Source organism: Scomber japonicus, chromosome 21 (assembly GCF_027409825.1).
Source record: "Scomber japonicus isolate fScoJap1 chromosome 21, fScoJap1.pri, whole genome shotgun sequence".
NCBI lineage: Eukaryota > Metazoa > Chordata > Actinopteri > Scombriformes > Scombridae > Scomber > Scomber japonicus.
Window position 1 is genome coordinate 15,409,899 of NC_070598.1, and position 26,839 is coordinate 15,436,737.

At 39.9% G+C, this 26,839-nt stretch overlaps 1 protein-coding gene across 1 annotated transcript in view; it reads right to left on the reverse strand.

Annotated features, from left to right (window-relative positions):
* Nucleotides 1-26,839, reverse strand: part of cntnap2a (contactin associated protein 2a) — a 321,999-nt gene that overhangs the window by 80,214 nt on the left and 214,946 nt on the right. The window contains exons 14-16 of the mRNA XM_053342332.1: nt 23,897-24,016; nt 22,831-22,946; nt 21,503-21,587 (exon numbers count right to left, since the gene is read on the reverse strand). Of these exons, the coding sequence (XP_053198307.1) occupies nt 21,503-21,587; nt 22,831-22,946; nt 23,897-24,016 (321 nt within the window). The remainder of the gene's footprint in view (nt 1-21,502; nt 21,588-22,830; nt 22,947-23,896; nt 24,017-26,839) is intronic.

The window sequence follows — 26,839 nt, forward strand, 5'->3', positions numbered from 1 at the left end:
GCTTCATTTTTTTACACAGCAAAACAAAGTAGTAGTAGTAGTAGTAGTAAATGCATTTAGTGATTTCTTTAAGATAAGTATGATCAGTAAAATAGATAGAAACTTGTCCTGTTAACATCAGTGTTCCCATGACGCCAATCCCAGTTTATTTCTTAACAGTGAGAGATCAGTGTTGTCTGATATAAGAACTTGATACATTCAATGTCACATAAAAAAAGTAAATACTTTTCATTTGGATTGCTTTCACTCCGAAATCAGGTTATCCAAAGCATAGCGGCACTAGTGGAGAATACTGTACATACAGATACAGGGTGTGGAAGTGACAGGGTTTATGGAACATGTGGTCTTATCATGAGAGTTAGGGTAATAGTCATCACACTTCCCTGTGTCAGTCCAATCAATACTGACAAAATCAAACTGTACTCAGGTGAAATTACATGATGAAAATTTTTACATGAGAGTGGAGGCACACTTCTTTTTTTTTAAATCGTAATTTCTTTCCTCGATTTTTGCCCATTCCCACAAATGTATCCAAAAAAAAAAAATCACATAAAACTTTGCAATTTTAGAGAAAAGCAGCTGTAAAATCAAGCATTTTTGATCGTAAAAATCATTTTTAAACAACTCGGTATCCTGGAGGGACTAGATAGAGAGCCTAGAAAAGCGAGAGACAAAGAGGAAAGCTTGATGTTGAACGACACAGAGAAACGGAGAGACGGGCAGGTGGAAATCGGAACATTTTGAAGCACGGATACAGGAAGGCTGTACAACAAAGCGAATTCCACTGTTGGTGTTCGCAATAGTCATGCTACGTTATGTGATCCTGTTAGCTTGCCTGAGTTATTGTACTGGAAGCATTGTGGGGTGGCAAGCACTGAGGAGACAGTAGGCTTCTTACAGCCACAGGAATAGAAGACTAAATGACAGATGATACACAGATTTGAACACCACAGGATGGCCCAAGGCAAGCTGGGAGCCACAGACAAGTATCCTTATACGGTAACACAGACGCTGTGCATGCATACTCAAATAGATAAACTCTGAGCACTCACAGTAAGACACACTTGCTTTTTCCCATTTCAGGTGAAACTTTTTTTGCAATCTGCACTTCAAGAACAAACGTCTCATAATGGGCTGACAAGGCTGTACCATGTTAAAACTGACTAACTTCTATCTATGTAGTTTCTGAATCTGTTGTAGAAGTTGATGAAGAAAGCTCAAATGCACAAGTAATCTGGTATCTGTGATGAAGAGGAGCAAGAGGGGTTCATCCTACTTGTCCTGACTCCTCTGAAGGCCATACTGTTGTACCTCATGTCCTTTGAAGGAGTTGGCCCCTAAAGTGGGACACAGCTAACATCCCATCTACATTTTCACGCACAGAGGTGTCTCGATATCATGCTGTGCATCTAATCTCAGTTTAAAGCCCACCACATGGTGCAAGTCTTCCAGTGCACCCTGAAAATGGATTATGATAATTCTGTAACTGGTTTGGAAGAAGCAGTCAGGTATTGTTACAGAAACATCAGTGGAGTCTCTGTAATCTCCTGCAGAGGTGCACAGCACGAGACGTCATTGTAGAGATCCAATAACACATAGCTCTATACAACCTTTCATTTTCTATTTTTATTCCCCTGTTCTGCATTTCATTTAGTGTCATTTCTTCCATAAACATTCCTCCTTCCTAGTTTTCCATCTTTCCACTGATGTTGTCTTTGGTGGAGACTTCATAAACTCATACAGCACACTCATACAGACACAGTCATGGCACCTTTTGAAATAGGTGAGAGCTCTGTGATAACAGCAGGTCCTGTTGTGGCACCTATTGTAAATGCATAATGTTGCTGACAACCAGGACAATAAAAAACCCATGGCTTCACATTGAGGCAGAACGGATGGAGAGCGACATGGCATCTCGGAGTCTCTGGCTGTAATATTTCTCGGTGTTGTGATGGTGTGCTATTTTCCACTCCACAAGGCACAAAAACCGTCACGTACCAAACAAAACACTCCCTCAGTGATAAGTTGAAGGTCCCTACTCGAATTACAATAAAACTGAAAGTGAAAGCATATCAAGAAAATTACCTCGGCACCATTTTCTCTGCAGTTGTGAAAATCTGCATTTGTACTAGGAAAGTGAGACAATGAGACACAAATGGAAAGGCCAGAATTTAATGTGTCGGAAGGGAAACATAAACAGGAGAAATAAATGAACAAAATAGGAAACAATTTCCTGTGCACAAATTGGCTGGCAGCTGGGTTTTTTCTGTTATGTTTTACAATTAAAGTCACAAAATGGTTAGATTTGATTTGGATGACCAAATGTACTGGAGATGTTAAAGCTACCCTTACCTTTATTACATTTTTACATTTTTTTTTTGTTTAGGTTAAAATGCTATTAAGGTAATAATAAGGTAATGGCACTCTAAAATGTAAGAGAGATCCACCAGGCATAGAAACCGAGTGACCTGCCTGTTTTCTCCTATCTTATCTTAGTGATCACTTGAGTCTCTTAGTGATGGTGCCTCACCGCAACTATCAGAAATATTAATATAGTCTGATTTGTCTGAAATACCAGACCAATGAAATAGGAGGCATGTGTTTGGACATTGCAAAATGATATACATATACACAGGCTATTTCCAAAACAAGCATGATTGCAATCTAATGAATTGACTTGTCCCTCATCCTCCGCCTTCCGATGTAACACCACAGGTTATCTACAGCTCCATATCGCCACTATTAGGTGAAACAGTCTTTCAGATTTGATTTAAATCCTTCTCATAATGAAACCTCACCCACATATTCTGTTTCACTTGGGATTGTTATCTGTTGTATTATTTTAAAGAAGGCGGAGTGCTCTACAGTAACTGCTGTTTCACTGGGTCTTTGAGGAGCACTGAATATTGAAAGTATGATTAAGAAGAAAATAACTTTTCTTGTACAGCACAAGCCAAATTCATGTCTAACATGTCATGTCAGTCGAACAGTTTTTTAAAAAAAAAATTTCTGTAATGCATTTTCATATGTAATTAAATATAGAAATAGCATTAGGATTTGACCTGGATGATATATTGATTTTCCTGATTATTTATGGGCTGAAGCAACTTTGACAAGAGTATCAGCAACTCTTGTGGGACAGACCTTGGCTGGAAAGTGTGAGATTCTATAGCATCTGGGTGTGTTTCACATAAAGAGATGAGGTCATTGCTGAAGGCCTTTTAATTTGTCTGGATTAAGTCTCCTGAAGCGCTTATTTTGTGTTCACATCTGGTTGCTTGTTGAGCACAATTATGATTATAAATTCACCACCTCTATTGTCTGATGTGGATTTATCCTCTGAGGAAGTAATTTGGACATGAGGTGCTAAGCACCCTGATTGGACTCACAGTTTATGAAATGAACTGCTGGCCTGGGTTGACATGGACCTATGTGAGTAAAGGAGCGTTCACAAATGACATCAAACTCTTTGCTCCTCTAATTGGATGGGATTAGTCTGAGCTGTGAAAGGCAGCCATGAACATGGCTGAGCCACAGACACAATTTGCATAATTCAAAACTGTAGGGGGTTGTAACAAGTGAGAATGAAAAAAAGAATAACAAAAGGGATTCACTTAGGTCTGGTCCAGATAATCAACAAGTCAAAGATGGGAACTCGATGTCACGGTCAGGGAGATTTGACCATTTTAATTTATACTCCAGTGAAATAGTGTAGATTTTATGAAAGATTTGCCACCGTCTCTCCTTTTCCATAAACAACATAGGGCAGAGCAAAGCCTCACAGAGCCAGTGGCAACTTACTTTACCATACCATACATATTATTACTGTGACATGCTATCACTGTTTAGACAGATTTACAGTGGTGTGAAATTGGTAGCTGTTTGTCTGTTCAACAACTTTTTGGATTAGAAATGCAGACTACTGAGTAGTTATTCCTTTTGATATAGAATTTATATGTATGCCAGAGGTCAGTTGGCCATCAGATGTGGTCTTTGTGGTTGGTTGAAATGCAAATTAAGCCATGAGGTGATTCAAAGCATTAGTTTTCATATAAGCACTGTACTGCCATCAATGACCTGGAGGACTGACAATCTCCACAGACTCTATGCTAATATGAACTCTGCAACACCTAATAGCAGAAAAAAACATTTTTCTATCCATTGCACAAGTGAAAACACTCTACTGGCAACCTTACTTGGCATAAGTCTTTTGGGTCTTAATTCAGTGGTCTTCAAATGGGGTCTGAGGACCCTCAGAGGTCCTTGAGTAGGTTCCATGGGGTCCCCAGCAAAAAGGGAAATAATTTATTTTCACTAAAATTCCATCCATAAGTAACACAATGACATAATGAATGACTATTTAGGTGATGTGTCCTTTAATAAAACATCTAAAACATCAAATCGGGTCTGTGGTCTAATTTGTGTCAGTTTAGGGGACCTTGACGTGAAAAAGTTTGAGAACCACTGTCTTATTCGTCCTTCAGTTACTGGGGTTTTGTTGCGGTGGCTAAGTCAAGGTTGAGGGAAAAGTGTGTAGGGAGCACCCACTGCAATGCATCACTCTGGGACGAACAGAATGAAAACCTAAATTGAAAATGGCTCCCACCTTTGTCGGGTCAATGATCTGTGTGTGTGTGTGTGTGTGTACATGCATGTGTGTATCTAAGAGAGAGAGATAGAAAGACAAAGTGGAGTGAAACTGCATGTAGAGCACTTTCTTGAGCGATGGAGTGCATCTGCATGAAAGGCAGGTTCAAATCTTAGAATCCTTTTAGTGTGTTAGACATATAAATTGCCTTTCACAGTGCTACATAAATCAGAAAGGTCTATGCAAGTGTGGCCTTTCTCTCCCTCTCTTTCTTCTGTTTCACTCCCACTAACCTGTTTTTTTCTTAGATACAAAAAAAACATTGGCCCTTCAACTCTCCTGTTCCTTCTCATCCTTTGGTGATGGGGTGACTGTGTGTGTGTGTGTGTGTATGTGTGTGTGTATGTGTATGTGCGTGCGTTCCTGTATGCTGCCTTCTGACAAAAGCTGCTCTCGACAAGCCGAGCCCGCCCCCTCTCAACACCCGTCTTATCCGTTAACATCGTGATCCATCACGCTGTGGTTCACTGGACCCCACTCCCCCAACACCACGATCCCCTGCTCTCATCCTCGCTTCCACCCTTCCAGCTGCCTGTCTGACCCCGCTGCTTCCTTTCCTTCCTCCTCCCACTCATCTTCCTCTCCTCATCACATTCTCTCATTTTTGCCACCCTCCCTCGACCCCACCCATAAGCGCTCCATTTGCTCCTCTCTCCCTCCCTGCCTCCATATCTCCCATGTCACCTTTCTCCCTCCTCTTTCCCTCTTCGGGTGTTTATCTCACTGCCTGTGCTCCAATCATCCAGGGGAGCGACAGAGAACTCTCTCCCCCGGGTCAGTGACCCTTGTCAGGGGGACAAACTGCCCACCGTTGCCTGCCTACACAGCTGGAAAATTAAGGACTTGTGGGGGCAAGTGGGTTCGCGGTGTATGTGTGTGTGCGTGTGTGAAAGGTAGAACAAGTATGAGAGGCACTCATAGATCAGTGTGTGTGTGTGTATGTGTGTGTGTGAAAGAAAGAGGAACAGACAGTACGAGTATGAGTGAATTAAGAGTCTGTGCAGTTTTTGTTTGTGTGCCGACGTGTGTGTGTGTGTGTGTGTGTGTGTGTGTGTGTGTGTGTGTGTGAGAAAGAGATCAGGTTGAACAGTCTTGTTTAAAGAGGAAACATGCTGCAGATGGTTGTGGTTGTCCAGCTGTTACTCCATCTAAAGGGTTATTGAGTATCACAGCATCTCCATCCAACTCACTATTTCCTCCTCTCTTTTGTCTCTTTACTTCCCTCTTCCACATTAGCCTGCTGGCACACAACCACATGACTATTTAGCAAACATAGCAAACAGCATAAACCCCACCCCACCAGAAAAAATGTAAGTTCCTGCTCCATTTTTGTTTCTGTCCTCGTAATTACGATGCCAAACATTAACTGCTGTTTGTTTTCTATGAAGGTATGAACTACAAAAGCTAATGCTCAGGTTCTGTTATTGTTGCGTAACATGCTGTTCTTTGATCGGAAACCAAATCACTTGCCCTTTGGGACTGTAGCAAGCACTTAACAGAGTAGAGATACTTTATTTACTCAATTTCTTCTCAGAGGTCTTTGACAAAATGCCAAAAAAAGGTGTTTTTAAACTGCAGTATAAAACACCCAAACCAGGTAAACCTCAGAATGTTCAAAATCCATCCAAAACTCAACAAAGATGCAAGATAAAAACACCAAGAAACTCACACACTTTAAACAGAGGACAGAATTAAATTAAATTAAACCTACATTTGATTATGGTAAACACATGTAAATTGACATTTGTGGATTTTGCAAGTGGTTCCAATCTGTGTTTGTGTTTGCAGTCGTGTAGAGTCAAATCCTTCTTGATTGATTTCTCAGGTTTCCTTGCTGCTGTTTTTTTTTTCTTGGCCAGGAGTTTGACTGTGATGGAAACTCACACACTGCTCTGTTGTGTAAACAGTCATCTTTTGTCAAACTGAATTTATTTGCTATGGAGGGACTTGTTGCTTATTCATTACATCCAGAAGGTCACCCTGTCAAAAATGATAATTTACAAGTTTAAGTTACATTTCAGTCTGATTATGAAGTGTCTGTGTGTACTGAACATGCGCCACATTTCCTTTTATGAAACAAACCAACCAAGGTTGCCTGGAAGGGAATCTGTGAAGTTGTTGCTGAGCTTTTTCATTAAGTTCAGGACCTCCATGACCTGCCATGTGGGTTCCAAGTACTGCATCTTGTCTGTTGATCTAGCTTCAGGATTGGGTATCTACTTTTTCTTGATCCAATTATTTTTCTATCATCTCCAACTTGGTACTTCATGTAACTCTGTGATGAGCTTCTGTTGAAGAAACTCTCAGCAGTAGCCAAATCCCCACATTTCTCCCAAAAGAGAGAAAATACATACGCTATTTTCTTAAAGCTGTTGGTACTATAAAAATTCAAGCATGTCTGTGAGTAAGTACAGTACAGCCTCACAGAGTTGCTAGCATAGCTGTAGACTCTTAGATTGGAATGTTTTCAGACCTGCGCCTTATAGTCCGGTTGAATCAGACACCAGTTTGTTTTCTTCTTGGGATTCATTTGGGCAGATCTTGGCCCGGTTCAAAAAACAAACTGTGGAGCGGTTCAATTGTGGTGGGAACATGATCTGAATCACAAGGTACCTTGTGTACTGGGAAATCAACAGAGAATGTATTGGACTAGCCAACCTGGACTAGCATAACAAAGTACATTGAATTTTTTAGATATAACCAAGGGGGAAAATGCATCAGGTTTACCAACCAAACAACTGATTCAGACCAGAGAAAACACACTATAGGTTTGAAAACAGCCTTAGTCTTGTCCAATATTCCAATATCAGTCACAAAAACATTTTCCAAAAGTATGTAGAGACACTGCTGGGTTATCTGACTGACTTCTCTCATTTTGTAATGGACTCCTGTTTGCACAGTTTTTGTGAGTAATGAGTAAACATCTTTGCACAGAGGTCCTACTGCTATGCCGTCATGGGTCTTGGCTGGCTCTCTCAAAGTATGAGATTAATTAAGGTGCCTTCATCTATGACTCAGATATTAGGACTATGTTAAATTGACCACAAAGCTGCCATTTGTTGCTACCCAGGAGGATGTCATGAGCAAGAGCACTCAGGAATCAGAGGGCTTGTGTACAATCACACAGGCGCACACACACACCCACACACACACTGCATGGCACATCAACATTCGATAAGACAAACATTGTGAATATTCATTAGTTTGTTTATTCTCCCTTTGTGAGAGTCAGGACCAAAAAAAAAATGCTCCACGGAAATGAGTGATTGGCACAAAATAAAACACACCGACCTGGCAACAAACACACAGTCTGACATTCACTGATATCAATATACACACATTCATATTTACACATAGACACAGACAGACATTAATAGTGTAAGAAAAAGACACAAAACAAACACACACACATACCCACACGTTAATTCACAGTACTACAGCAAACAGGTGCACACTAATGAACACTTAAGTCCATCTCTCACATAGAGACACACCCATCCGCTCCCTCCCCCTCAACCTAACAGCTGTAACTCTGTATCTTCTCTAACTTTATCTCTCTAACTTTCACTGGGTTGGTTTTATAGCCCCTCAAGGTCAAGACGGATAATCAACTCTCCTCCCTGTGTTGCTTCATTAGCACCGCTGAGTGATATTTCCTCTGTTTTTCTCCTGTTGTTTTTCCAATTGGTCTAATCTCTTTGTGCCCCAATATCCCGCTGTAATCCGAGAGCTGTGTTAAAACTGCCTCCAGTGATCACATATACACTCACAGGCACCAATAAACCATGTGCTTGCCGATGCCGACACACTGCTGCATGCAGGAACACTAATGACTACAGTGAGTGTCTGTGTGTGTGAGGGAGAGACAGGTAAAAAGTCCATCAGTCTTTGCATGCATATGCAAATGCACGGATGCATGTCTTCATTACTGAAGCTTGTATGATCCATCACCGAAACTGCTATGTTTGATCATCAGTTTGTGGTCATGCGCCACATTTTGTCGCTCATCCGTCGTCCCTGGCAACCTTGGGGAGAACAAATGAAGAGCTGAGGATTGCCTTAGAAAGCCTCATAATTGAGATCAACCCTTCAGCTCGTCACAAATGAGAAGACCATATTATAATTACTCCTCAAGTGAGCTGTTTCTATTTTTCCATTTGCGTTTTATCTTTCTGCCAGGCAGTGGCCATATGGTGTATTGTGTATGTGTATGCAGTTGTTTGGGTATGCTGGTGTGTGTGTGTGTGTGCACGTGAGAGGGAGCAAGTACAGCTTAGAAAACCCCATTAAGGGGGATATGTATTGGTTTGCTGTGTTATTCAAGGCTTTCTGGGACATTAGTACCGACATATCTTTCAATGTCAGTGCAAGCGGCAGAAAACAAACTAATCTGCTTCTCCTTCTATCCTCCTTCCTCTCTCTCTTCTCCCTCTTTTACTAGTTTTCTTCCCTCTCTGTCACTCTACATCAATCTCTGTCTTACACGCCCCCCTCTCTCTATTTCTTCCCTCTTCTCATCACTATGCTCCCGCAAGATGCAACATTTTCCTTCGTCCTTTCTGTCCGTCCTTCTCTTCTCTCCTTTTCACACCATCTGTGTATTTGGATTGTTTTTTAGGTTTGGGAAACTGGGCCAGGATCCACTTTTGCATGATGTTATGCTGTCAATATCAAAACTTTGCAAAAACAGGGTGGAAAAAAAAAACCCAAACATGTTTCTGGATCAAAATTCATCCACTATCTTATGTACTCAACGGCAGGGACAAATCAAATTCCAAATAATACATCCACAGACATTCATAAATAAAAGCACATTAACATATAGCTCAGCCTCTGAAAAGAAGTACACAATGGATTAAATCCAATTATGCTACGTGTAAACTAAGATCCAGGTGCTCGCTTTGTTCTCAGTTTGTGAATTCAAAGACAACAAATTCCATGCAAACATCCAGATAAACACAGTGCCACACACAAGCTGAATGTAGCAACAGCTGTAAAACTATTTCCCTTTTTACATTTGGACACTTTTCTCCTCTTTATTTAATGTGTGTGCTGTACACTGAGTATGATGGAATAAAAGGTAAATTGTTTCAGGTTACATTGTTTCACATACACACATAGTGTATTACCAACAGAAGATATTAAGTGCAATTAAAGTAGCACTGCAGAAAAGGGTATGATGTATGTGATGAAATAGCTCTTGCTGCAGGAGCAATAGTAAGCAACACTGAAAGTCTTCTATAGTGTCAGATAATACATGGCAGGGTCCATAGTCACATTTTGAATGATAGCTGCTCATCAATAGGCATCTGTATTGTTGGGGTGACCTTAAGGAAAGGAACCAGGTTACTGTAAAACTGGTTCATTGTCTGGTTCATCTTCTCACCAGATATAGTAAAGGTGTTTTCAGACTGTTCAGACTGTGCAACAGCAATCCTGCAAGTTTACTGAATGTCACACAATGATCACACATCACGCAGCATATAGGTTGGTCACTCCACTGCATTCTCCTTACACGTTATCATAGAAAGTGCAACAGTTTCAAGTTGTAGCAGCGTTAAAGCTTGTATCATATTGAGTTCCAGCTGCACAGTTCAACAGTCTTCAATTAATAAATGAATTCATTACGTTTTCTTTTTCTTATTGTCTTTACAAATGTGTCTTTCTATTTCACCTCTCTCAAATCATTTGTCTACTCATTTACATATTGACACTTCATTTCTACTGTTATCATTGTTGTTATAGTTATGATGCTGCTGTGCTTCTCTGTGTCACATGCCTGGATACGAGTGGTGTCTGCGGTACAAGAAATGTATCTCCCGAGACTGAAAATGGAATTGCTGATATTAGTCTTGGAGAAATTTCTAAACTAACAAACTAACTTCTCATAACATTTCCTGAACATGTCACCCAGTGGTGTCATTTTTGGACATGGACAGAGGTTTATAGCACACAGTAATCAGACATATCAAGCTTTGTATTCATGGTTGGTTTGAATCTGCATGACATTTGTTGACAATAAGAAAAATACAGAAAACGGTGACCATTGTTCATTAAAAGTAATTCACCTCTAAAATTCTGTTGTTTCTGCCTAATAATAAGGTATCACTTCTTTTTTAAAAATGAACTTGGTGGGTGATTGGAAATTTAAAAGCTCTGCAGAGCACATACATACAGTCGCTCACCTGAAAAAAGACAAACCTGGCTGCATCATTATCACATCGCTGACAGCTTTGTCTTTTCTTAAAGGTCAGTTTCGTGGGTGCAGTAACTCAACACAATGTATTATTAAAAAAAAACGATCCGGGGTGATACATGTAACCTTGTGTATATTTTATTCATCTAATAGGTAACTGCACCAACAACCTGATATTCCTTTGAGCAACACACTGAATCCCTAGAGCCGTGAAAATGAGAATTTCTCAGCGGAGCTATCATGTTCATTTTACCATCACTCAGTATGCTTACATCAGAAATCTGGCCCACTTGAATGCTATCCATGTAGAGCTTTGTCTCTCAGGAGGATTCAGTTTAATGTTGCCGTCTGACAACTATCACCACCCAGTAATATCAGGAGCGTGGACATCCACTGGGGACAAACTCACACTGATTATAGCCAACACACACACACACACACACACACACACACCATTGAAAACACACTCACAGACACATACACACTTTGTATCAGCACTGAATGGAATGAATACATTTAGCACACACTCATACAAATGCTATCACACTCATACAAATGCTATCATCAACACACACACATATCGGTTTCATTTATGCTGGATTGGCAATTCTTTAAAGACATGAAGATAGAGCAATAATACATGTTGTTAGATTTGTCGGATGCTCTCAGTGCATTAATGTGTGTGTATTTCTGTGTGCCATATTTTTTGTGTATGTCATGCCCGGGGCCCACCCTTCAGCACAGATCATTTCAGAGTAGATGAGATAGAAAAGAGGAATAAATAAATGGGATGTTGGAGAAGAAAATGGATAACAGGAACAAAAGAAAAGAGAGAAGTTATAGAGGGAAACAGGAAAAAAATACACAGATATGATGAAAAAAAAAAAGATTAAGGCATGCTTTGTGTGAGTGTTTGTGCGACTGCATGGATGTTGCAATGAGTGGTTCTTTTTCTGTGTCCTTGCTTGCCTTGTGTATGTATTTTCTTTCAATGACATGTCTGTGTTATTGGAGTGTATTTTTGAATATGTGGGATTTTGAGGCTTGAGAGATATAATGGTAAGGAATAAGTAACACCTACTTTGCTGCTTGTCCTGGAAAGACTCTGAAAAATCTAAAAAAAATATCTCTTCTTTTTGTAAAGTTGCAACTATGTGCGGCTTGTACTCCCAACTAAAATATGAAGTGAAAATACACCGTCATCTCTCCTATAATTTACCTGGACTGCTTTTATGTGGGTTCCAAAAGACCATTAACAAGTCTAATGTTATATTTTAATGCGCACAATGGCAGTAACAAAACCATTAGCGAGTAGTTCACAAAGTATGTGCTCTTGTCGGCTCTTTATTAACCGATATCTAATGTTGGCTGAAATGAGCGAAGGCAGGAAACAATACTCTGCATGTACTGTTTAATCCCTCTTTGAAACAAAAACCTGTAATTACAGGTGAATTTAAAAACATCAATATCTTTTTATTACGACAGGCAGATAACATCCCTTACCTGCATATTTAATTACTTGTTAAAACTCCCATATAAATTGTATATATCAAATGAACATCTGTTGTAGAATGTGCAGAAAACCTTTCTGCATAATTTCTACAAATATACTAACACCAATGAGACAAAATCTACAAATGTAAGTGCTAGAGTATTAATTATGTCCCTAGCCTTTTAGTTAGTTTAAGTTAATTAAGCATACAAACATTACAAGGAATACCTCAAATAGGAAAAAGGATGCTCATGCAAACACATTTTGGCTCCCAGTCATCATGTTCTCAGTACAATTCACAGCACATATGAATGTACAGCCAGCCTTCTAATGTCAAACTCTGCACATATATAATTCTGCACAGTGAAGCCCAAACATCCAACTGTAGGAACAAGAAAAAAACATGTTTGAGTGGTGAGTGGTGACTTTAACCCTCCTGTTGTCCTCGAGTCAAGGAAGGAAGTTAGGAAGGGAGGAAGAAGGAAGGAAAGGAGGAAGGAAGGGAGAAAGAAGGAAGGAAAGGAGGGAGGGAGGGAGGAAGGAGGGAAGGAAGGAAGGAAAGGAGGGAGGAAGGAAGGAAGGAAGGAAGGAGGGAAGGAAGGAAGGAAGGAAGGAAGGAAGGAAGGAAGGAGGGAGGAAGGAAAGAAGGACAGATGGAAGGGAGGAAGGAAGGACAGAAGGAAAGGAGGAAAGGAAGGAAGGGAGGAAAGAAGGACAGAAGGAAGGGAGGAAGGAAAGGAAAGAAGGAAAGAAGGAAGGAAGGAAGGAAGGACAGACGGAAGGGAGGAATGAAGGACAGACGGAAGGGAGGAAGGAAGGACAGAAGGAGGGATGAAAGAAGGACAGAAGGAAAGGAGGAAAGGAAGGAGGGGAGGAAAGAAGGACAGAAGGAAGGGAGGAATGAAAGGAAAGAAGGAAAGAAGGAAGGAAAGGAAGGAGGGAAGGAAAGAAGGAAGGAAAGAAGGAAGGAAGGAAGGAAGGAAGGAAGAAAGGCAGGAAGGCAGGAAAGAAGGAAGGAAGGAAGGAAAGAAGGAAGGAAGGGAGGAACAGTCAAAACAGACGGGGTCAATTTGACCCGTGAGGACAACAGGAAGGTTAACTTCTTTCCTTTTTTAAAAACAACATGCTCTGCTGTGTGCATCTGTCTTCACTTGCCTGCTATTTCCAAAATGTTCTCACCCAATACATTTTTGAACTTATGCAAAACATAAGTATTTTATTATTTTGAGATGTGACTCTGATCTCTGTAACTGTAATTATAGGTCCTGCCTGCATTTCTTTTTTGTGAAAATCAGCTCAAAGTGCTCTATTTCTATTAACCCTGTTTGATTTCGGTTCTAATTATGCACACCTGACAACACTTCCCTTAAAGAGGTTTGACTGTGACAATAATTGAGCCTGCACACTGAGGATGGCATTAGCTGAAACGTTTGAGCTTGTAATAATTCTGCTGTGCAAATAAATAAATATATGGTAAATGAGGCCTTTAAAAGACTATTTTTAACATTGAGTGTGAACCAGTTTACCTCTAGCAAAACAAGACTGGGAGCGTACCATTTGATCTTTGCCTCTGCCCTGAAACACAGCTGCTAATTTCAGCTGCAAATGGAGGAACTTCAGACAGATTGCTCTCAGCGAGTAAATATATATGAGTGTGTAAAGTTCTTTTAAGTACATTTTACATTATTTCTAGGGTTGTAAGATTTTTGTATGACTGGAAAGCTAATCCATAATGCATCAGATTTGTTGGCACCATGTTCAAAATCAGTTTAGAAAAATAAAGTGCAACAAGAAAGAATAAGCCAGAATGGAGTCTTGCTTGATAGATTTCTGTCTCAGATAAGAGATTTTTAAGGAAAGAATGGTTTTGTTTTTTAAATTAATTCAAGTGTTTCAAATAGATGTGCAGTGTATATATTTTAATTATTAAAATGTGCTCCACTACTGAGGTAAATTCCTCGATGCGGACAGAATCCGTGAGTATTTGATATGCAGGGGGAACGCTACAGCCGGTGGGCAGCAGACATGAGAAACTCACTGCATGGCAACACCAAAGAACACACATAACACATGCACACACATGCACACACACACACACACGCACACACACGGAGCGAGAGAGAAATACACATACCAAAAGCTTCACCAGCAGCTGGTGTTGTCTTTACAAACGGTTCCACAACAATCACGCACACACACCAGCCATCCACACGGACAGACATACAGTTACACACACACTATCGCTCAAATGGGAACTCCCATATGCATACAAAAACTCTAGCACCCATGGGACACTCATGAGTTTGCGTGACGGAGAGACTGAGGGAGTAAAAAAGACATGCACAATGAGAAAGAAGGAAAAAGAAGTATGGAATATAAAAGCGTAACCGAGGAAATAAAACAGGGAAAAAGAGAGAGTTGCTGCCCTTGGAAACACCTTATTACTCCAACTTAATGTAGTGTAAAGTGTTATACTCTTTTTCTTCGACACAGGCACCTGTGTGACTATAAGCAGTAAGTGTTGCACTCAGGTAGACAGACATGGGGGTGGGATAAGACACATGACTCTGTCAACACAACATATGACAGCATTATCCCGGGCAATGACGCGTCACAGAGGCAACGGCAACCAGAGAGCACACATTATGGGATGCAAATGATTTGGGTGCCTCTGTGACAGATCACACTTTGTTGCTCTATTTCTTGTACAACCTCTCTCACTAAACACCACTCTCAGAAAGAAACTCACTCACCCAAAACACACACATACACCACTGCTACTTCCCATTAGCTAACCCTTCTACTTCCACCACCACAGATGTCTTTAAGTGTCTTCTGTTCTAACATATGTGAGAGGCTGGAGAAAGGTTTCAGGCTAATTCTGTTGTCAATTTGCTGTGCTATATAAAGTCTTACTTTACACGTCAGCCTCGAGTGCCTCTTATCAACTGAGTGAACACCCTCAGCTCACCTGCCCTTGCCCGTAATAGGTGGGGGCCAAAAAAGAAGCCCGCAACCATGAAAGAGGCAGATTATCATCAGTGCATTCAAAGCAGAAGAAGATAGAGATGATAATTTAATGTTAATTAGCATCTTGTCTACAGGGGGTAAAAAAGGAAGGAGGCGGACACTGGGTTGATTGGGAAAGAGGGGGCGAGAGACCCCTAAGGACCCTGGTGATAGTTCTCCTTTCTCTTGTATTTCAATATATTAGCTCTTGTTCTCTCTCTGCCCCTGACTTGCTTCATGCCTGGAGTGCTTTCACAAATTAATGACACTGTAACCAGAACATTAGCCGGGTAATGAAAGATGTGGCACAGTAGAGCAGTGTGTAGGAACAATAGGCTAATAAAAAGGGTTAATGCATGTAATGTAAGGGGATATTTAAAATGAATAATGATATTATCCCAAAGGGTTAAAAGCAAACAGAACCGTCCCTATTGTGAAAGTTTTTTTTTCCATCAGCAGTGAAACAACTAAAAAAACCCCACTATAGCCAACATGTGTGAGTTAACATAAAGGCCACACAGCAGAAGATTCAGCTGTAGCCTACTTATTGCAGATCATTTAAGGACTGCCCATTTTTCAATAAACATAATTAAGGGCAGATTTTTGTACCTCAGCTTAATGTCAGCTAATCTTGTTCATACTTCAGCACATTTCACAGCTTTTTTTTTGGTACCTGTTATTTCTGCAGAGAGACACGTCAGCTTAAGAGAGGAGAGGGAGAAAGCAATTGTCTGTTGCTTGTGCATTCACAAAGGTTAATGATGAACATCAAAAACCCACATATGAAAGAAAAAAAAATAAACAAGTGGTTAACCAGTGCTGCAGAGTAAAGTCATTATGGTTTAATGGAAGACCTTTGAGTGTGTGTGTGTGTGTGTGTGTGTGGGGGGGGGGGGGGTATTGCTGTGGTTGGTTTGCTATGACTTGTGAGGCAATAATTGAAACCAGAAGTGCCCAAGGAATGGACTGTAACAACACAATGAATACACACAGCCTCATTATCCTGAACTACATTCATATCTTCACCCCTGTGTCTTTCCTCTTCACCTGTTTCTCTCCTTCTTTGACTCAAACTTTTATTGTTCCCAAAAAACAATGGTCGATGGTGGTTAGTTGGTCCTTTATGGTTCATTTATTTTCCAAAACATAATATTTAAAAAAAAAACTACCCTTTTACACTGTACTTATTCATTCAAACTTTGTAAAGTTAATTAACAACTTGTAACATGTGATCTTGTTACTGCTCTCACTGCTGTGGTCAGCCAATTAATCACATGTTTCTAAGTCCTTTTTTTCCATCACTGACCTACATATAATGCTCTTTCCCAAGTCTGATATCAAGGTTGTCTATTCCTGGACACGAAGTGGTCCTTTTCCACTGAGGCTCGATCTGAGATTGAAATATGTTGATACCTTGATGCAACAAGAGGACAGGAGTATCGCTTGCTCCCTTTGTTCCTCTTTAACTTTCTCTGTCTTTTCCCCATTCTCTGTAAACCTCCTTTTATTCTCTTTAATGAAATCCCTCTGTTTTCTACCTCCTGTCTATCTAGTTGCCTTATCATACCATCTTATTATTATTTTTGGCAGCTTGTAACATTTTAACAGCCAATAAATATACCAACTCAACTCTACTCTATATCAATTCTACAATATGATAAAAATCTGAAAGAACAGCACTTTATAATTATATCATTTTTACCAGTAACAATTTTCTTTTACATTATTGGGGGAAAAAGTTACATTGACAATTGTGCCTTTGTGACATGAGCCAAGATAAATTGGATGTCATTTTGCTGACAGCAAGTTGAAAGCTTTATTTAGCAAAGAGAAAAGAACTGGATATGCAGTCCTATCAACAAACTCATTTTAGGGTAGTCAGGTTATTATCTCAAAACACTAAAATTTGCTGTAACTGAATTTTGCTGTCAGGGTTTCTTTTCACTTGAGACTGTTTAATTACACAAGACAATGACAGCATTATATTATTCAGACAAAAACTGTTTGAGTCAGTAATTCTATACCTAGTCAGTAAGTTTAATGTTTATGTGTAATATCATCTTTTTAAAGGTAACTTATGGTAGTAACTGTTTTATCTCATTCCTTAATAACACTCTTATAGGTTAAATTGCACTTTTCTAGTCACATTACTGCCATTAATTTGAGTAAATGCTGACCAATTGCAAAAATGATATATTATTTGTAAGGCTATAGAGCCCAGTGTGATGGCTCTGTCATTCAGTTCTGAGTGTCTTTTATGTTGAGGTTCCTTACAGCTTTATTTAGACTCAGACCATCCATGGAGAGAGCCTCTAATGCCTGCCTGATATTTGCCACCTGGTGTGCTAATGAGAAGGCCGAACAAGACTCATTTCATCTCTCTCTGTGCATCTTTAACCTTGTGCTGCTGTGGAGTCTTTACATTCATCAATCCACATTCAGCTCAGGTTTGTGACAAGTGGAAAGTAAATGTTACATAAATGTTAGTGGAACCGAGCTAGTAAGATCACTGCTGGGGGTTTTACGTAGAAGTGACACAGGTGCACATTCAGACATGAGACTGACTTAATAAATTGCCATCTTATTCAAGTGCTGCATGTCTGACATGGGCTTCATAATCATAAGACACATGCTATCTTGGCCAATGATTTAGCCAAATTCTCTTCATTTAAGAGGAAAATGAGTGCACATATTAAACATTGACATTGTAATGAAGCACAACTCGCTGGATTAATGAGCTCATTTATATGATGGAAACATTTCTCTCTTCATTAGCCTGGATCCTATAAATGATTTTATCAATTGCTTCAGGCGAGTATGAGGAATAAATAGAAACAACATATGTTTTCACAAAAACTGTGTGTGTGTATGTGTGTGTGTGTGTGTGTGTGTTCATTTCTGTGTACATATGTATCTTTGTGTGATTAAGAAGACAGAGTGGAGTTACAGAAGTTTTGTATTTTGAGATGCTCTAGTAGATCCAGTAATGTTTCAGTTTCTGCTTGTAAGTGGCTCTACTGAGAGTGAGGTAATTGCAGTTTTGATGATCAAAAGCAGGTAATTATTTACTGATGTCAGTTTCTCTCAAGAGAAGGTCAATTTATCAGCAGCATCACACTAATTTAATGTCCCCGGGGTCTCTAGCAACTACATCTATTGCTTATGTTCAGAGTCAATGGAGATCAGAGTTTCCGCCATGTCACAGATTGTTACCCCTCCCATTTTAACACTCAGTTATTCTAAAAATTGGACATACTTTGGGGTTTCTCAGAATTGTGATATATGGGTATTCTTCTCTGATGAAGAACATCACTTTGTCCTTTTACAGTTCATTGTATGCATTTGACCTTTCAAGCTAACTTTGTTTTTGTTCTTTCCATGTGACTTGAGGCTGAAAACTGAATTGCCCTCCAGGATAAATAAAGTTGTTTGATTGATTGATAACTGTTCTCTGATGATATACTCTAAAGCTTTAGTATAGGCTACATTCAAACTCCTCTGCGGCTGTGAGTGTGCATGTCAGTGAGAATGATAAATGTGTGTTGTTATCTGTGTGTCTGCATCTTGTTTGTGCAAGCCCTGTGCCATTGGTTGTTTACAGGTTGTTTATGCCGAAAGGAATGATGCTAAATCATTAGTGAAGGGTGCTAATTCTCCTCTAAAAGCTGTGATTCCAACACTAATGGAAACAGTGTTCAGTAGAATGAGTGAGAGGAGAGGGTCAGAGAGATATGGTGAGGGAAAAGGGAGATTGTAAAATTGGAGGTGAAGAATGGGAGAAGAGAAGAGACTTCAGATGGTAAATGGGAGGAGGGAGAAGATAAAGGGCGAGGTGGGGGGGTAAATGTGGAGTCGAACAACAGATGGATATAAATTGATAAATGCGGATGCAAGGGAAGATGGGTAGCAGTGGAGAGAGGAAGAGATGAGATGGAAGAGGAGAGTAGAGAGAGAAAAAGGAAATATTACCTGAGTGTGTGTGTCTGCTCGAGTTACGTCTTTGTGCGTGTGTTGCTGCATGCAACAGCATCGCCCATTATTTCATCTACCACTACTGTGAATGAGTGGGCACAGAAGCTATGTGTGTGTGTGTGTGTGTGTGTGTGTGTGTGTGTGTGTATGTGTGTGTGTGTGTGTATATATATATATTTATATAAAGGTGTAGGATGTTGCCTGAGTGAAAGGTAAAAGGTGATAAAAAAAATGATAAAAAAGGATATAATACATCAAAAGGTGAGGAAGGGGTCAGACAATTAGAACAATTACTACCCAAGTTCCAAATTAGGGGTGTCACTGGTGGCAGAATATAATTTCCATTTAACGGTTCGTTTAGCTCCAAAATGCCAACCCCAGTGTAATAGATCAGATCTGGACAGGGAAAAAGGGGAAGTGGAAGAGTAGCAAGTGTGTATATGTGTGTATAGCCATGTGTGCATGTGCGTGCCTGTGGTTCACAGTGGAAATGCTGTTGACAGTGTAATTTGATGAAAGCTGACAGCTAATTTATGGAGCATATTTTTGGGTAAATGATTTTTCCCGGTCCTACATTCTCAGTCATTCTACACTGGTAATTGGATTTCCCTAACTTGCAAGGTAGTGAATTAGGAATAAACTAGTAAATGAAGGCCTGACTGTCTGTGTGTGTGTGTATTCTTTTGTGTGTGTGTGTGTGTGTTCATGCAACAGCATTTTAAGCTTGAGTGTAAAAAAGTATAAAATGTGTGTATTTGTGTGTCTGTGTGCATACACACTATGTATGCAGGTGAAATTGTCATCTTATAGTGCAGTGAAGGCTAATTGCATAGTTTTGGTCTGCTGCACTAATACCCAACTATTACTAACCTATTGCTTTATTCCCACTCAGCCAATCAAGGGCCATGGACGCACGCACGCACGCACGCACGCACGCACGCACGCACGCACGCACGCACGCACGCACGCACGCACGCACGCATGCTCATAGGCCCACAACTAAAAAAACCTGCCATACTCTCAGTCACTCTAATTGCCAGAAATGTCTTGTCTTTATGAAGCTATTCCCTATAGTGGGTCTTTGTGTGCATGCTTGTAATGCCTGTGTGTGTTTCTGTGTGTATGGGTGTGAGTTTGTGTTGGCCAGAGAAAAATGGAAGAGAGTGGGTCTGACAATGACAGCAAGCTTGTTATTCTCATAGTGAAAATCACACAGCACTGTGAATAATACCATACATGCACACACGCACACGCACATGCACATGCACATGCACACACACCCACCCACACACACACACACATAGATGTCTTCCTCAAACAAGATATTAGACTGAATACCAAGCGTTTACACAGACTGAGGAAAACGAGTAAAAAAGCAGCTGTCTTTGTCTCTTCAGTCACCAGCTACACAGCTGCATACCCCCCTCTTCTTCTCTCTGCTGCATATAAACTATTTTAAACCCTGTATAAACTCCACTAAACCGAACCCTAACTCAAATCAAACATATCTAATCCAGGGCAAACCTTTCACAACTCAACCATTTCACAAGCCAGCCTAACTAATCCAAACCAAACTGACACAAAACCTACCAGGCCCTGCTCAAGTACATTACAGCCAAACTGACTGAGTCCAAACAAATCTAATGCAAATGAATGTAATCCAAGTTAATCTACTCAGAATGAACCCAGCCAGGCAACAACTCATTTCCAGTGGTCTGTTTCAACACTATCATCCATGGTTCTAGTGCTGGGTAAAGACATAATGAAGGCATAATGAAGTTCAAACATACAGCTGGGTGATACATTAAAGGAAAAAAATGTATAGGGTGTCTTTGTAAGCTTTATTGCTCGTTGGCATTGATTGATGGATTGAAGCGTCTTGGATTCTACTGGAGTAAAGGAGCCGTATTTGTTCAAAGGATGTGCATGCATTTGGTGTTTTTAATGATGGCAATAATGACTGTTGTTCAAAATCTCCCACAGATGTTTACTGGATTAAGATCTCATGATTATGAAGGCATTATTATATGATCCCCATCATTTTTGGACCATTGGCATTCATGTTTCTATACTAAAAAATGCATTAAGTTGTTGCTCATCTGTAGTACCTCTATTCTTTCTGCCTCAATGCTCTGTATTTGCATTTCAGTCAGTCTTAAATAAAGATGAAACCCTTAGCTCTTACCTGGAGTGTTGAGCAGTCTGGACATGCTACATCTGTAGGCGATTTGCTGCTCACAGTATTCTGCACTGGTGGTGATGGCTGTCACCTGGAAACACAAACAAGAGATGTGTGTTTTTCATTTTTATTTCTAGTTGGAACAAATTATCGAGCTGCAAAATTAAACAAAATACACTGTAATATTTTTTTAATTTATCACCCTGTGATTTTCAGAAGCTGGAAATGGAACAAGTGATCCATAGAAATTATGAAAGAACATAATTACAGGAGGGATATACAGTACTACTCAAACTCTGTCATCTTGTGAACCACAGAGCAGAGGTCTTGCATACATTACAGGTAAAAAAAACGCTGTCACTCCTCATTTGAGGGTCGAAGCCTGCGAGGTTCACACACAGTTTGCTTTTGACTGAGAGTTACAGCTGCAGTCTATAACCACTCACCAGAAAGATTAAAGTATTGACCTGAGTGTGAGAGAGCAGAATCAGTGGTAGAGACGTAAGACTTGTTATATTGTGTTATTATTACAATCTTATCCAATCTTATTTCTGTCATTCCTACAAGATCTATGGTAAGGAACCAGCCTCAAAGACAGGTGACAAGTTGCTTAAAGAGAACCAGGTAGGCAAAAAGAAAGAGGATATAATGCCACTGCTGAGGTAATCATAACTGTGGCAGCAAACATATTGTTTGTAGCATTAACGTTGCTATAGTTACAGATATCATTTATTCTTTGAGCTTAGAGATCACAAGAATAGAAATGACTCACTTTACTGTCACCCATAACAACTGAATTGAACTTGCAAAGACAATAACAAGCAAGGGGTTCAGAATATATCAAGAATCCCCATTTCTGCATTCAATTACTTTGCTTAGGTTAGGGAAGAAAACTTCAACCCGACCTGGACACATGCTAACAACTACTCAGTCTACTTGTACACATGTTTACTGTATTTGAATGATAAATTATGGAAAGTGGGCAATGGTTCACTAGTTTCTGAAGAGTACCCCATTAGCAGGGGGCAAATATTGATTTGATTTAATTTAATTTGATTTTCATTTAATAATTTGATTTAATTTAATGTGCAAACAACTCAAGGCACAGCTCTGATTTACTAATAAATGTGCAAATGAAAAAATGTTAAATGATCAGTGGTTGACATGCTTATAATTTGACTGTGCAAAAACTAAAAGTGACAATTAGAATCTACTTCTGGTCCTTGGATTACTTTTAGTTAGACAGATGTATAAAACCTAAGAAATACAAGACTTTCTATAGATAATGCATGTTGATGTGTGTCTGTGTGTGTCTGTTTGTTCACGTGTGTTACCTGGTCCATAGAGGCACTGTAGTTGACCTGGAGTACGGTGCGTCTCTCTCTACTCGAGCCAGTCACTGTAGTGTTGGGTGGTAGGTTGTTCATAACTGTTGTCCACACTTTGTCCACTACGCATACAAACACACACAAACATGTTAGAGAATATAAGGCAACAGAATTATTCTTCAACTGCATTATACAATTCATTTAGACTTTGTACATTAATTACTTAAGTATGCATTAGATCATCCTACATGCTGACATATCTGCACACACATGGCAGTTACTGTCATGGCAGTGAAGTTCTTTCTGTGTAATGTACTGTAAGTTACAGCTATGAGACTCCAGGGCTTAATAGACACTTCTGTGCGGTTATAGCATGAGCCAGTCACTCAGACTTCTCACTGTTCATTCACACTGTCAGTCAGGGGATGTGTGTGCATGGGGTATATTGAAGGTCTCAGATGTGTGTGTATGTGTAGGAGAAAAAGAAACTCTTAACATTTCTTAGGCTTGTGTAAGTGTGCCATTCAGCGTGACTAAGGGGCTAGCCAGCGGAGTGCAGTGACATTTCATTAAAAGTCTCGCCTTTGCTCTGCCTGTGTGCTCTGCTGTTCCAGACTATCTACTTATTCTACTGTGTGTGTGTGTGTGTGTGTGTGTGTGTGTGTGTGTGCATGGAGTCAGGCAGGTGCATATGTAGGTGTGTGTGCGTGTATCAGAAGTATTTCTCAGACTGTTGGAGCACTCTTAGGTTCGCATTACAGGGCTGTTTCATATGTGGATGAGGTGTGTGAATGTGTGTGTGTGTGTGTGTGTGTGTGGTGGCTACGCCTTCAAAGTTAAATGTCAGTAGCTGTGACTGCGTTGCCATGGAAACCCCAGGTATATAGGGTTAAGAGTGCTGCTGTCTGAGGATAAGAAGGAGGAAGGCGTGAGCGTTTTCTTCCCCCACAAGTCATCAGGGCTGGATGGACTATGGAAGAGCAGTCACGCAACATGCAGGCACACACACACACACACACACACACACACACACACACACACACACGGATAGTGCAAACACTCTCAAACACACCTGTCATGTTGCAGTTGACTTTGAAGGGGTCAAGGGGTCCACTGCCATCAGGGTCAATCCAGTAGGTGTCAGCGGATTTACCCAAATGCTTATAGGCCTCACATGATGGCTCGTAGATAGCTGGGGTTAAATAGAAAGAAGGGACAACATGGGAAGAAAAAAAACGGAGGATATTAGAAAACAAGAAGCACTGAGGCAAATTGTTAGCCTCTTTTTTAAAAGTTTTTGTAGCATAAATAAAAAAGATCATTGCTTTTAAAGTAACTATTAAGTATACAATAATAACTATGGAGTCCAATTTCTATGTATTTCTTGTACCTTCAACTTTTTACCAAATTTGATACCAGGTATTTTCTAATGCGTTCATGTTTTGTACTGATGACTTAACTGTGAGAGTTCCATGTTGATGATTTACAGAACACTAAGCATTACTGATGAAAAATAGAGAATCAACTTTGTCAATAATGTAAAATCTCTCCTGATGTTGGCAGTGGAGCAAGTGCTACGTTGTTATCTAAAAAGATACTATGGTGAAAATGTCCTGTAAGCATTCTCATTTTCTGCCTTGAGGGTGGCGCTAGACAAGAAGTCATAAACCTAAACCACTCAAGGGATTAGTTTAGTACGGAGCCCCCCTGGTGACATGGTCAAAAAAAGAAATTAAAATATGGCCACAATATAGATAAAATGTGTGCACAAAATACTAATTTGTGGCCACGAAATAAGTTTAACATGCGCACAAAATACTAATTTGTGGCCACAAAATAGGTATAACGTATGCACGAAATACTAATTAATAATATTATTATCATTTCTGGACAGCTGGGTAATTTGCAGTGTCAGAGCTTGAGCATAATGTTTAAATCAGCTGCATCAAGTATAAAGTTTCAGAGCTCTACAATGTACAGCTGTCACCAGAAACACAGGAGGCATTGAGAGTGCACCGAGTGTAAATATATGAATTTACACAGCAATACAGTGACTTCATTAAATGATATTAATATTATTAATTAGTATTTCGTGCATACGGTATACTTATTTCATGGCCACAAACTAGTATTTGGTGTGCACGTTATAGCTATATTGTGGCCACAATTAAACCATGTCACCAGAGGCGCTCCGTTGTTTAGAGATAATCTGCATCTTTTGTCTCTCCATGTGTGTCCCCTCACCTGAATATACGTTTGTTATGTAAGGTATTAATTACGATGCAGAATTCCAGGATGGATCTAAAACAGAACATCAATGTCCAAAGTTGTTTTTTTTTCTCCTTCCAGTAGGTCATTTCTTATGGTTGCCAGTCTATTCAGTGCCTGTCAAGAAGTGGTGTCTTGTCCCACACACTCTAGCAATCTATCTGACAACATATTGATGTTATGTTTGTGTTGATCTACACCCAGACAGAGACAGACAGAGACAGACACAAAGAGGAAGGGAGGAAGAACACTTCAAAGAGATAGTTGAGAGTGCGACTCGGAATGAAACTTTCTTGATTGAGGCGAGACCGTTCACAGGCGTAACACTGGTTTAAAAAGAAAAAAAAAAACCCTCTCCCTTCCCCAATTTTTTTTTATTGCTTCAGTTTTTCACATTTCTGTTGCATTTTTGTTTGATATCCCTTCCCCTTTGATATCCAGGAGTTAATGATGCAGTTGTTACTGGTGTTTGGTAGCGCTGACCCTGCTGCACTATCTCAGAACAGAACTCCTGATTCAAAGCCATGGGTTAAAGCCTGTAATACAGTGGAAGTTGACTTTACTGTGGTAGAGCACAACAGAAAGATTTAAAAAGAGAGAAATGTTGAGCAAATGCACTACATGGACATGTGATTAGTACATAAAGGTTCTATGAGTAAAGTAAAGAATCCAAGAAGAAGAATCCAGATGTTTCAGCATCAAGGGACAACACCCTCTATTTGCCATAGTAATGACATGACCATAATCATGATTGTCCCCTAACCTAAAACTACTTGGCTATTATTGTAACCATGACAACAAACTAGTCATTTTAAACCATCCATGTAAAAGCAGTTGCAAGATATGTGTGGTATCAGCAGCTAGCAGAAGGTTTGTAAGTACCAGCAGTCCTGATTCTGGTGATCTATGTCAACCTGGGGTTAAAGCTAGCAATTATTTTCATTATTGACTAATCTGTTCATTGTTTAGGCAGTGACATGTCAGGAAATATTTAAAAAAGGCCTATTATTAGTTCTCAGAGTGTTTTTATATTGAGCCCTCTTATGACCAGCTCCACTCGGGCAACTGTTTGTAGCTGAATGACGGGCTCAAGGGCATGTCAGCAGTGACTGTTGAAGGCCAGTAAAGCATTACTCATCCACTCTCCTATTTTACTGGTCGGTCCAAAACCAGACACTCAAATCTCCAGTTTTCAGTTATATTTTGTTTCTGAATTAGTTTAACATTGACATTTGAAATGGACAAACACATACATAGACACAGATAGATGTTTTTAATGCTTTATTTCCTGTCAGATGTTATTCAGACTCATCTATCCCTCTGCGATCCATCTGCCAAATCCATCTTCTCACACTTCTGTAATATAATATTTGTTTTAGGCTGGACATTCACAATATTGCCAAAACTACTCTGTCACTCTCTTTTAAAAGAAAATAGTATTTGTGACATATGGGAGGAGCAATGGCATTCTCATATTTCTAAGCCCTTATTAAAAAAGGATGTTGGATGGCGTTTCTCTGACTATTCTCTTTTGTGTGCTGTTGTTACTAAGGCTGCCTCCTCTCAGACCAGAACACAACTGAGTCAGAAAAGCTTAGTGTCTGAGCACTTCAAAAGTTCATCCGCCCCACTGTTGAGAGTTATGGCTTTGGAAGGAGAAATGGTCTAATTACTCAGAGGCGAACAGAGGAAAGCTGAATCAAACAAACACACAATGACCAGAATAACAGTAGTGTGTTAAAGTGAG